This window comes from Ornithorhynchus anatinus, chromosome 2 (assembly GCF_004115215.2).
Source record: "Ornithorhynchus anatinus isolate Pmale09 chromosome 2, mOrnAna1.pri.v4, whole genome shotgun sequence".
Lineage (NCBI taxonomy): Eukaryota > Metazoa > Chordata > Mammalia > Monotremata > Ornithorhynchidae > Ornithorhynchus > Ornithorhynchus anatinus.
Window position 1 is genome coordinate 160,526,594 of NC_041729.1, and position 12,178 is coordinate 160,538,771.

Sequence of the window (12,178 nt, forward strand, 5' to 3'; positions counted from 1 at the left end):
CAATTTCACACAGCAATTGACAGAGCTGGAATTGGAACTCAAGTCCTCTGACTCCCAAGGCTGTGTTCCTTCCCCTAGATTATGCTATGTCTATGTGTCAAACACTGTTCTAAGCGCTGGCATTGATACAAGGTAATCAAGTCAGACATAGTCAATGCCTCACAAGGGCCTCACAGTATTAATCCCTATTTTACAGTTGTGGAGACTGAGGAGCAGATAAGTTAAGCGACTTGACCAAGGTCACACAGTATTTACCTTCCCTTTGATGGGATGAGAAACAAGGAGCAACTGTCGGTGAAGTAGAAGATGTGATCTACACAAATTTTCATTCGGCTGCTGCGTTCCTCCCCTTACAGTAGATTTATAAAGTCAACATAGCACCTGGTGTGACATCTATCAATTGATATTGATGGATAGATAGATCCTCTTATTGGCCTGTTAATTTGAATAGCTCCCTTTAAAGAGAAGTATTTCTTACTTTAGGAAATGGAACCAAAGATCTAGTCCTTGTGAAAACTTATTTTTCTGTGTACATGTCCACCCAGGGAGCGAAGAGTTAGGGATTGGAAAGGCCAGCATGAAGAAGACGTGTTAAGGGGCATTACCCAGATTCTTCTATTGATTTCAATATCTCTCTGTCTCGTGTACAAATGGGGAAGAAAAGTTTCCCCTCATATTTAATCCACAGTCATTTAGTTGCATATCTTTATGTTTTCCTTTGTATTCTAGGAAATTGCATCGACGGTGCTCTCCCAATTAGTACAGTGCTTTGCGCACAAGTGTTCAGTAAATATAAATAAATGAAAGAATGAATGGTACTTCCCTGTGAGTGCACGTATGACTGAAAAGGCCAATGGGGGCGGTCCACAGTCCCGGCCACGCTGGTCATGCAAAAAGGCCACCTCTTGTCGTGGTGGTGTGCTGTTTATAGTACTTGGTGGGGTCATTTTTTCGGCTTCTTCGCCCGGGAGACTGGGGGTGGGGGGGTAAGTGAACAGTCATCTGGTATTAAGTCAGTTGTCCATCAATGGGCAGGGATTGTCTCTGCTGCCAAATTGTACATTCCAAGCGCTCAGTACAGTGCTCTGCACAGAGTAAGTGCTCAATAAATACTATTGAATGAATGAATTTATATATTGGTTCTCTTTGGAACAGAAAGAATTTATGTCTAATGAAAGCTTCATTGTCTCCATGAGGAAAAGTAAGAGATCAGCAGGAAGATTTAAAAGCTAACACACCCCAAGAGAGATGTGATATAAGCACCTGAAGAGAGAAGCGATATGACAAAGTAAGATTAGAATTTGCTTTTGAACAAAGGATGATCTGATTTTTTTCTTGTGTGCCTCCCATTCACCTTGTTGGAGAGAACAGTTTCTACCTCTAAATGCAGAAATTTTATTTTTTATTATTAATAATTTATATATTTAATATAAAAATATTAATTTCCCCTACAACATAGGAATCAGATTTTCATTTTGAAAGTTGAAATCCAAGACATGAGATCCATAGTTTTGACCAATAAAAAAAATTTTATTTAACCTTCAGATTTGAACAATGGATGTCTGACAATGAAAAGACTGCAGGATAGTATTAAAATAATAAAATCAATAAAAGACAGCAGAGACCTAGATGCCACAGATACATCATATGCAAACCACTTGAGTCTCTTCCTGTCAATTGTATTTATTGAGCGCTTACTGTGTACAGAGCCTGCACTAAGCACTTAGGAGAGTACAGTAGAACAACCTAACAGGCACGTTCCCAGCCCATACGACGAGTTTACAGTCAAGTTTGGGAGTATTATGTTGACTCTTCTTGAAACATTGAGCAGGGCTGCCTGTCATTCAATCGTATTGAGCGCTCTCTGTGTGCACAGCACTGAACTAAGTGTTGGGGAGAGAACACTACAGCGTTCGTTCATTCATTCAATCGCATTTATTGATCGCTGTGTGCAGAGCACTGTACTCAGCGCTTAGGAGAGTACACTAGAACAATAAACGGACACGTTGGCTGCCGACGGCGATCTTACAGTCTAGAGACTGAACGGTTGGGAGAGCACGTGGCCAGTGAATTCTGCAGCGATTACAGAAGAGGTTCGCTCGGCCTCTGAAACGCCGTTTTTAAGCAGGGTTCCCTGCCACATAGAGCTTAGAGTCTAGAGGACTTGAACCCAGAAAGAGTTTTTTTTAAGCCTGAAAATCAGCAGATCCAGGGCAGGGGCAGGAGAATCTCCAGCAGAATCACACAACTGTGGAATCAAACAGTCAGGGAGTGGTATTTATTGAGCATTCACTATAATCATTATGGTATTTGTTAAGTGCTTACTATGTGCCAGGCACTCTTCTAAGCGCTGTGAAGCACCACCCCAGAAGCCCTCTCTGGTCCAACACGTGGTCCTCCCCACACTCCCTTGACAGAGCTGGAGAGGTCTCTACCTCAAGGTAAAACGTGGTTAAGTAGAAGCGAAGATCACGAGGTTCCCCAAAGAATTCCGATCGACAGAAGTCCGGTCACTCTCTAAGCAGGGCAGTGCTGACTGCTGGTATTCAACGGTGGCTGGAGGGTGGGTTTTTTCTTAATAGCGTCCCCCATCTGTCCACTTGAAGACACCTGTCACATATTCAACGGATATCGAATTCTTGGCTGATAGCATCCTGTTCTACATTACGCTTCCAATTATGCAGTCTGATTCATCCGAATACCATAATGACACAGAAGATAGATTTCTGTCCAACACCGAGTCCGCTCCTTCAAGTACCTTTGAGGACAGAGTCGAAAGATCACGTGGCCTAGCGGAGAGAGCACGGGGCTGGAGGGCAGAGGACCCGAGTTCTAATCCTGGCTCTGCCACTTGTCTGCTGTGTGACCTTGGGCAAGTCACTTGACTTTTCAGTGCCTCGGTTACCACATCCGTAAAATGGGGGTTAAGACTGTGAGCCCCATGTGGGACACGGACTGTGCCTAATCCGACCATCTTTTTCATCTACCCCAGCACATGGTACAGTGTCCGGCACATACCGCTCAAAAAATAAAATAAAAGGATCTAAGTATATTTAACTAGTCCACTATGGTCCTTAGGCTTCCTTGTGATTGTCAATATTACCACGATAGTAAAAAGCCGCAGAAATTTCAGGAAGTAGAATACTGGGGCCATTTTAATGGTGATTCGATATCACCTGTAGCCTGACTTCCGTTGACCTAATCTAATTTTCTTGACTACTTTAAAATGAACCATCTCAGCGGTTCATAAACAAAGCCTTTGATCACGTTATCGTTAAGCCAGCCAAACACTTGCCAGATCAGGAATAGAGAATAAAGCCGAGAGTTTTATCCTAGAAAAAGAACTCCGACAGCATTCGGCGGCTCAGTTCCCCCTATCTTGACGCCGTGAGCTTTCTACAATGGAAAATAACTTTTGACTTCTATTCGCAAGAGGGAGAGCACCATGATCTAAAAATACTGTACTTTTACGGTATCTTCCACCTTGGATCTCTGGCTTTGTCCACTGAAAGTGCTAAATTGTCCATTACAAACGTGCCAAGTCCCGTCAGACGGCGCGAACCAAGGAGTCAAGTTGAAACAGGAATGAATTTAGTAGATTTGGAAGATCTAGGGGAATCCCTCCAGGCGCCTGAACTGTTTGTGGGACTCCGGTTGTTAGTCAAAGAAGTCTGTCGTCTGCTCAGGCTATCCGAATCTTCTTTAGTCAACTTTTGCCGGGACTTCCGACAGCAGGGGAAGCTTTGGATGCAGTCTTGCAGGAGATGGCCGCTAAAGAACATGTAGATCCACGGATTGCAGCAACTGTTCAGGCTGGCTAATAAGGCGGTGATGGTAACCACGGCGTCTTCGGAGGCTTGTGGAAAAAAAGAAAATCAAAGAGGGCACTGTTACCGCCGGTAGAAGAAAACACGGGTGATTCCCTGCACTACTTTAGATGCCACTGTGGCCGCTCAACAGTTGGATTGAGAGAGAAGAAGAAACCCAAATCCCTGACTGCATTAGGTGGTAGTTAAGGTTGCAAATGGAGAGTTGGAACTAAAGTCAGTGGAGACACTGAGAGGTTTAATGGACTGAATGCTTTTAGGAGGCTTTGCACAAAAGGGTTACCCAAGAGAGAAGAGAATAGTAACAAACTATTACAAAGTAAGAGTGTAGTAAGCTCTTAACAAATGCCACAATTATCAGGATTATAAAATCTAAAAGCTTTAAAATAGCCTGAAGATGAATATATACTTATTCAACAGAGTGTGGCTACTTTGGAAGTAAAGATATCACCTTCTTTAATAATAATTATAATGTTGGTATTTGTTAAGCGCTTATTATGTGCAGAGCACTGTTCTAAGCGCTGGGGTAGATACAGGGTAATCAGGTTGTCCCACGTGAGGCTCCCAGTCTTCATCCCCATTTTACAGATGAGGAAACTGAGGCACAGAGAAGTTAAGTGACTTGCCCACAGTCACACAGCTGACAAGTGTCAGAGTCGGGATTCTTTAAGAAAATCACAATACCAAGGGCCAGAATTGGTTACAGGGCAGACTGCTTAAGCTTGAACGCGGACCTTCCCCTCTCAGAATGCCAGATGTAGTTCAAATGATTTTTCTCAGCAGACATTAAAATTTCAAGCAGGTCACCCCAAGAGATTATCATCAGACTAAACTGGACAGAGCCTACTCCTAGATGGCCAGTCATTTACAATAAACCTTTCTGGATGAGTGTGTAGATTGACCTTTAACATTCAGAAAGGTCTGCTTGATCTTGATCTGCTCATCAAAAGTCTATTTAACAACTCGGACATGTTCCCTTTGGAGAAGAACATCCAGTTCCCTGCTCTTAAAATAATAATAATGTTGGTATTTGTTAAGCGCTTACTATGTGCAGAGCACTGTTCTAAGCACCGGGGTAGATACAGGGTAATCAGGTCGTGCCACGTGAGGCTCCCAGTCTTCATCCCCATTTTACAGATGAGGTAACTGAGGCACAGAGAAGTTAAGTGACTTGCCCACAGTCACACAGCTGACAAGTGGGGGAGCCGGGATTCGAAAACCCACCACCTCTGACTCCCAAGCCCGTGCTCTTTCCACTGAGCCGCGCGGCTTCCCATAAGGCTGTACAGTGTCCGTAAGATATCTGTCTTGGAAAAGTGTCTTTAAAAATGTTTTTTTTTTCCTTCAAAGAGCTGAAGAGATCCAAGCCCACATGAAATCCTTAGGAAAAGAGCACAACCAAACCGTTTTTAACGAGGTGTGAAAGAGTAAAATTTAGAAATCACACATCCAGTCTGGCTGGTGTTTAATAAACATTCAAATGGTGTCCATCAGCACTGGGAGGAGAGGAACGGTTTATAACCGCTGTCCACTTCAGACTTTAACACCAGTATATTGGGTCAAAATCCACCTTTAAATATTTACACAGGAGTCCATCAGACCAAAGTTTTCATTACTCGTTGAAATACTTCCCCGAAAACACCGCTAACGAGAAATGCACCTCTCTCGGCTCTGCCGCTGGCCTGCTGGGTGACCGTGGACAAATCACTTCTCTGTGCCTCAGCTTCCCCATCTGTAAAATGGGGATTCAATCCTTGTTCTCCCTCTCCCTTAGATCATGAGCTCCATGTGGGTCAGGGACTGTGAGTGGCCTGATTAGCTCACATCTACCCTCGCGTCGGGGACATTGCTTGGCACAGAAGAGCCATCAGGCACCTGATAATTATCACCTAGGGGTGTGTATGGGGCAGAAAGGCTGAACGACTCTGGAACCAATGAAGGCCACGGCCTGCTGATGAAGCCGTAGCAGGAGGCCCGGATGAGGACAGGGGCGAGGGTGGGGGGGAAAGAGGGGGATATGGTGTTAAACTGATGCCGGTGGCCACGGAGCAATCCGACAGACCGACATATAGAGGCGAGACTCCTGCTGTGTGACCGCGGGCAACTCACTAACTTCTCTGTGCCTCGGTTCCCTCATCTGTAAAATGGAGATTGAGACTGTGAGCCCCATGTGAGACAGGGGATTATCTCCTATCCACCCCAGCGCTCAGTGCCGTTCCTGGCACACAGTAAGCACTTAAGAAACACCACAATTATTATTATTTGAGACCCTCCCCGCCCCGCCGAGGGAGCAGACCCCCTTTTTTGTGGTATTATCTGTTAAAAGGCACTTGCTACGTGCCAGGCGCCGTACCAAGCGCTGGGGTGGATCCAAGTACGCGAGGTCGGGCAAGGTCCCCGGCCCACATGGGGCTCACGTTCTCCACCCCCGATTTCCGGATGAGGGAACGGAGGCCCAGAGCAGTGGAGTGCCTTGGCCGAGGCGGGGCGAGAACCCGTGACCTTGGGACGCCCGGGCCGGCGCTCTCCCCGCCGGTCCCCGCCGCCTCTCCTCTCGTCGTGGTGATTTCTCCTCATTACCCAGCCAGACGAACCGGACGTCCCAGGTGGACCACATCTGGACGACGAAGAACGGGGCCGAGCAGACGACGTAGACGGTGACGATGACCAGGGTCATCTTGACGGTGCGGATCTTGGCCCTGGAGATGCTCTTGATGCTGCTGACGCAGGGGGTGAGGAGGAGACGGCCCGGGGGACCGGCTCCGGCCCCGGGCCCGAGGCCGAGGCCGGGCCTAGGCCCGAGGCCCGTCTTGCCCCGGATGTTGCGCCAGATGTGATAGCAGATGAAGCCGTAGCAGGTGGCCAGGACGAGGACGGGGGCGAGGAAGATGCTGGCCGTCATCCAGGTGACGTAGGCCTTCTGCCCCCAGGGCTGCACGAAGTCGGCCCAGCAGTCGAAGACCCCGGAGCCCGGCTGGACCTCGCCGAAGGAGAAGACGAAGTACTGCGGGACGCTCAGCAGCAGGCTCAGCGTCCAGGCGGCGGCGATCATGGCCCGCGAGCGGCGGGCCGGCCGCTGCAGGGTCTTCAGCGGGTGGCAGACGGCGATGTAGCGGTCGGCCGTCATGGCCAGCAGCACGTAGGCCGAGGCGAACATGCTGAACACCTGCAGGTGCTTGACCACGCGGCACAGCCCGTCGGGGCCCCGGAAGCGGTGGGTCACGTCCCAGCAGAGCTGCGGCAGCACCTGGAAGAAGGCCACGGCCAGGTCGGCCAGGCTGAGGTGGCGGATGAACAGGTGCATGCGGGACGTCTTGCGGGGCGTGCGGTGGAGGGCCAGCAGCACGCTGCAGTTGCCCAGCAGGGCCGCGGCGAAGGTCACGGCCAGCACGGCCACCTCCAGCTTGGCCAGCTCCTCGTTCCGCCCGAAGGGGGCGCTGCCGTTCCGCCCGCCGCCCTCCGCCCCCGCCCCCGCGCTCGCCCCCGCGCCCGTGCCCGCGCCCGCGCTCCCGTTGCGGGCCCAGGCGGCCCAGCCGCTCGCGGGCCCGTCGGACAAGGGCATCGGGCCTCCCCTCATCGATCGATCGATCACGGATCGATCACGGATCGATCCGACTCTACTTGCCCCGGGCTTAGTCCGCTGCTCCGCCCACGGTCAACTCAAAAAAAGACGAATGAACGAATGAATGAATGAATGAATGAATGAATGAGCGCTGGGGATCACAACGCGATTGATGGAGCGCTCACGACGTGCGGTGCACTGCACTGAGCGCTTGGGAGGCTGCACTATCGCAACGCGATTGTTTGAGCGTTTGCTACGTGCAGAGCACTGCACTGAGCGCTTGGGAGGCTACTATATTTAACAACGCTATTGTCTGAGCGCTCACCTTGTGCAGAGCACTGGACTGAGCGCTTGGGACACTGCAATATTACCACGCGATTGTTTGAGCGCTTACTACGTGCGGAGCGCTGCACTGAGCGCTTGGGAGGCTACTATATTTAACAACGCTATTGTTTGAGCGCTTATCTTGTGCAGAGCACTGGACTGAGCGCTTGGGACACTGCAATATCACCACGCGATTGTTTGAGCGTTTGCTATGTGCGGAGCACGGCACTGAGCGCTTGGGAGGTTACACTATCACAACGCGATTGATGGGGCGCTCGTGCAGAGCACTGGGCTGACCGGTTGGGAAACTACAATATATAACAACGCTATTGTTTGAGCGCTTACCCTGTGCAGAGCACTGGACTGAGCGCTTGGGAGACTGCAATATCACAACGCGATTGTTTGAGCGTTTGCTACGTGCGGAGCACTGCACTGAGCGCTTGGGAGACTGCAATACCACCACGCGATTGATGCAGCGCTCACTATGTGCGGAGCACTGGGCTGAGCGTTTGGGAAACTACTATATATAACAACGCTATTGTTTGAGCGCTTACCCTGTGCAGAGCACTGGACTGAGCGCTTGGGACACTGCAATATCACAACACGATTATTTGAGCGTTTGCTATGTGCGGAGCACTGCACTGAGCGCTTGGGCGGCTACAATATATAACAACGCTATTGTCTGAGCGCTTACCTTGTGCTGAGCACTGGACTGAGCGCTTGGGAGACTGCAATATCACAACGCGATTATTTGAGCGTTTGCTATGTGCGGGGCACTGCACTGAGCGCTTGGGAAACTACAATATATAACAACGCTATTGTTTGAGCGCTTACCTTGTGCAGAGCACTGGACTGAGCGCTTGGTTGACTGCAATATCACAACGCGATTATTTGGGCGTTTGCTATGTGCGGAGCGCTTGGGAGACTACAATAGAACAACGCTATTGATTGAGCGCTTACTGTGTGCGGTGCACTGGACTAAGCGCTCGGAAGAGTACAATATATCGATCACGGGTATTGATTGAGCGCCTGCTGAGTGCAGAGCATTGAACTAAGCGCTGGGGAGAGTACACTATATCAATCAGCGCTATTGACTGAGCGCCTGCTGAGCGCGGAGCACTGGACTAATCGTTTGGGGAGCTACAATATAACAATAGTATTTATTGAGCGCTTACTTTCATTCAATCGTATTTATTGATCTTTTACCGTGTGCAGAGCACTGGACTAGTCCCTTTGGGAAACTACAAGATAACAATAGTATTTACTGAGCGCTTACTTTCATTCAATCGTATTTATTGATCTTTTACCGTGTGCGGAGCACTGGACTAATCGCTTGGGAGAGGACAATAAAACAATCAATCAACGGTATTGATTGAGCGCTTACCGTGTGCGCGGCACTCGACTAAGCGCCTGGGAGAGGACACTACAACAATCAGTGGGATTTATTGAGCGCTTATCGTGTGCAAGAGCACTGGACTAAGCGCTCGGGAGAGTAAACTCTAAGAAGCAACGGTATTGATTCAGCGCTTACCTTGTGCGGAGCACTGGACTAAACGCTGGGGAGAGGACAGTAGAACAATCGATCACTGGTAATTTTTGAGCGCTTAGCGTGTGCAGAGCACTGAGCTAAACGCTTGGGAGAGTGCAATATGACAAGCAAGCAATGGTATTTTGGGAGGCGCTTAACCGTGTGCAGGGCACCGGACTGAGCGCTTGGGAGAGGACACCACGGTCAAGCAGTGGTATTTATTGAGCGTTTACCGTGTGCAGAGCACTGAACTAAGCGCTTGGGAGAGTGCAGTACAATAACCAAGCAAGCAATGGTATCTTTTGAGCGCTTACCGCGTGCGGAGCACTGGACTGAGCGCTTGGGAGAGGACAATGTAACAATCAAGCAAGCAATGGTATTTTTTGAGCGTTTACCGCGTGCGGAGCACTGGACTGAGCGCTCGGGGGAGGGTGCAACGCCACCGGGTGTGTCGGCCGGCAGGCTCCCAGCCCTCCACTGCCCTCCTTCCCTCGGTCCTTGGACGCTACGACTGTCACAATAACAACAACAATAACAACGCCAATAAGAACCACCCCGACCCCCCCCCCCGACCCCCAGGGCCACCCCCACGACTCCTAAGGGTGGTGGCGGCTCTGGGTGCGGGATCTGCCGACCGCCTGGGCGCCCCGACTCCCGCGCAGGACCGGTTCTCGCACACGGGACCGGCTCCCACACCGGACCGGTTCTCGCACACAGGACCGGCTCCCGCGCAGGACCGACTTTCGCGCAGGACCGGTTCTCGCACACAGGACCGATTCCCGCACACGGGACCGACTCCCTCACACGGGACCGGCTCCCGCACACGGGACCGGTTCTCGCACACCGGACCGGTTCTCGCACACAGGACCGGCTCCCGCACACAGGACCGACTTTCGCGCAGGACCAGTTCTCGCACACAGGACCGATTCCCGCACACAGGACCGACTCCCTCACAGGAGCGACTCCCGCACACAGGACCGGCTCTCGCGCAGGACCGGTTCTCGCACACAGGACCGGCTCCCGCACACAGGACCGACTTTCGCGCAGGACCGGCTCTCGCACACAGGACCGGCTCCCGCACACAGGACCGACTCCCGCACACAGGACCGGTTCTCGCCCGCAGGACCGGCTCCCGCGCAGGATCGGTTCTCGCACCCAGGACCGGCTCCCGCACACCGGACCGGCTCCCGCCCAGAGGACCTGCTCTCGCACACCGGACCGAGCCCGGGACCCAACCCCGCTCTCTCCCGTCCAGGACCGACTCCCGCACCCAGGACCTGCTCTCGCACACAGGACCGGCTCCCGGACCGTGCCCGGGACCCAACCCCGCTCTCGCCGTCCGTCTGGGTCTGGATCTATGTCTGTGTCTGCCCGGGTGCGTGCGTGTGTGTGTGTGTGTGCGGGCGTGTGCGGGGTCCGTTCTCTGGAGGAGGGTGAGATGTTGCCCTTCTGCAGCACGGGCCGGACGGGGCCGGGGGGGGGGGGGGGGGGAGGGGGTCGGGGCCGGGGCCGGGGGAGGGGCCTGGGGCTGGGGGTGGGGCCGAGGCCGGACCTGGGGGAGGGGTTGGGGGTGGGGCCGTGACCCAGACCTTAATAATAATAATAATAAAGTTGGTATTTAATAATGATAATAATGTTGGTATTTGTTAAGCGCTTACTACGTGCAGAGCACTGTTCTCAGCGCTGGGGTAGACACAGGGGAATCAGGTCGTCCCACGTGGGGCTCACAGTCTTTAATCCCCATTTTACAGATGAGGGAACTGAGGCACAGAGAAGTTAAGTGTTAAGCGCTTACTATGTGCAGAGCACTGTTCTAAGCGTGGCTCAGTGGAAAGAGCCCGGGCTGGGGCGTCAGAGGTCATGAGTTCGAATCCCGGCTCCGCCACTTGTCAGCTGTATGACTGTGGGCAAGCTACTTCACTTCTCTGTGCCTCACTTCCCTCAACTGGAAAATGGGGATTAACTGGGGTTTAACTGTGAGCCTCGTGTGGGACAAGCTGATGACCCTGTATCTCCCCCAGCGCTGAGAACAGTGCTCTGCACATAGTAAGCGCTTAACAAATACCAACATTATTATTATTATTATTATAAGCGCTGGGATAGACACAGGGGAATCAGGTTGTCCCACGTGGGGCTCACAGTCTTCATCCCCATTTTACAGATGAGGTAACTGAGGCCCAGAGAAGTTAAGTGACTTGGCCACAGTCACACAGCTGACAAGGGGCAGAGGCGAAATTCGAACCCATGACCTCTGACTCCCAAGCGCTAGCTCTTTCCACTGAGCCACGCTGCTTCTCTATCATTATTGTTAATTATTGTTATTATTCCCCGACCTCCCGCAGCCCCCAGCAGCCCCGCATCTTTGTCCCCGGCCTCCCACCCCTCCACCCCTCCATCCTTCCCCCTCCACCCCCGGCCCTGGAGGGACCCGGCCGAGCTCCATCTTATCGGAGCCCGTTCACATTCGTCCAGTCGGATTTATGGAGCGCCTACTGTGTGCAGAGCACCGTACTAAGCGCTCGGAAAGTGCAATTCAGCAACAAATCGAGGCAATCCCTGTCCACAGCGGGCTCGCATCTGGACCGTTTTCCCCTCGGGACACACCTGGATCCAGCCCCCCACCCCATCTTTACTTTCATTCATTCAGTCGGATTTATTGAGCGTTTACTGTGTGCAGATCACCGTACTGAGCGATTGGAAGAGGACAATAGGACAGACACATTCCCTGTCCACAACGAGCTTACAGTCTAGGGGCGGGGTGGAGGGGGGCAGACATCAATAAAAATAAATCGATTACAGACAGGTACATAAGTGCTGTGGGGCTGGCAGGGGTGGGGAGAGCGAAGGGACCAAGTCTGGGTGATGCAGAAGAGAGTGGAAGATGAGGAAGGGGGCGGTTTAGTCGGGGAAGGCTTCTCGGAGGAGATGTGCGTAACA

General features: G+C 51.7%; 1 protein-coding gene across 1 annotated transcript; it reads right to left on the reverse strand.

The window, feature by feature from the left end:
- Positions 1 to 1,509: 1,509 nt before the first annotated feature.
- Positions 1,510 to 7,389, reverse strand: AVPR1A (arginine vasopressin receptor 1A). Its single transcript, XM_001520627.4, has 2 exons — positions 6,408 to 7,389; positions 1,510 to 3,856 (listed from the first exon to the last, which is right to left on the reverse strand). The coding sequence occupies exons 1-2, from the start codon at positions 7,387 to 7,389 to the stop codon at positions 3,570 to 3,572; spliced, it is 1,269 nt and encodes a 422-aa protein (XP_001520677.2). The 3' UTR covers positions 1,510 to 3,569.
- Between the last annotated feature and the right edge of the window lie 4,789 nt (positions 7,390 to 12,178).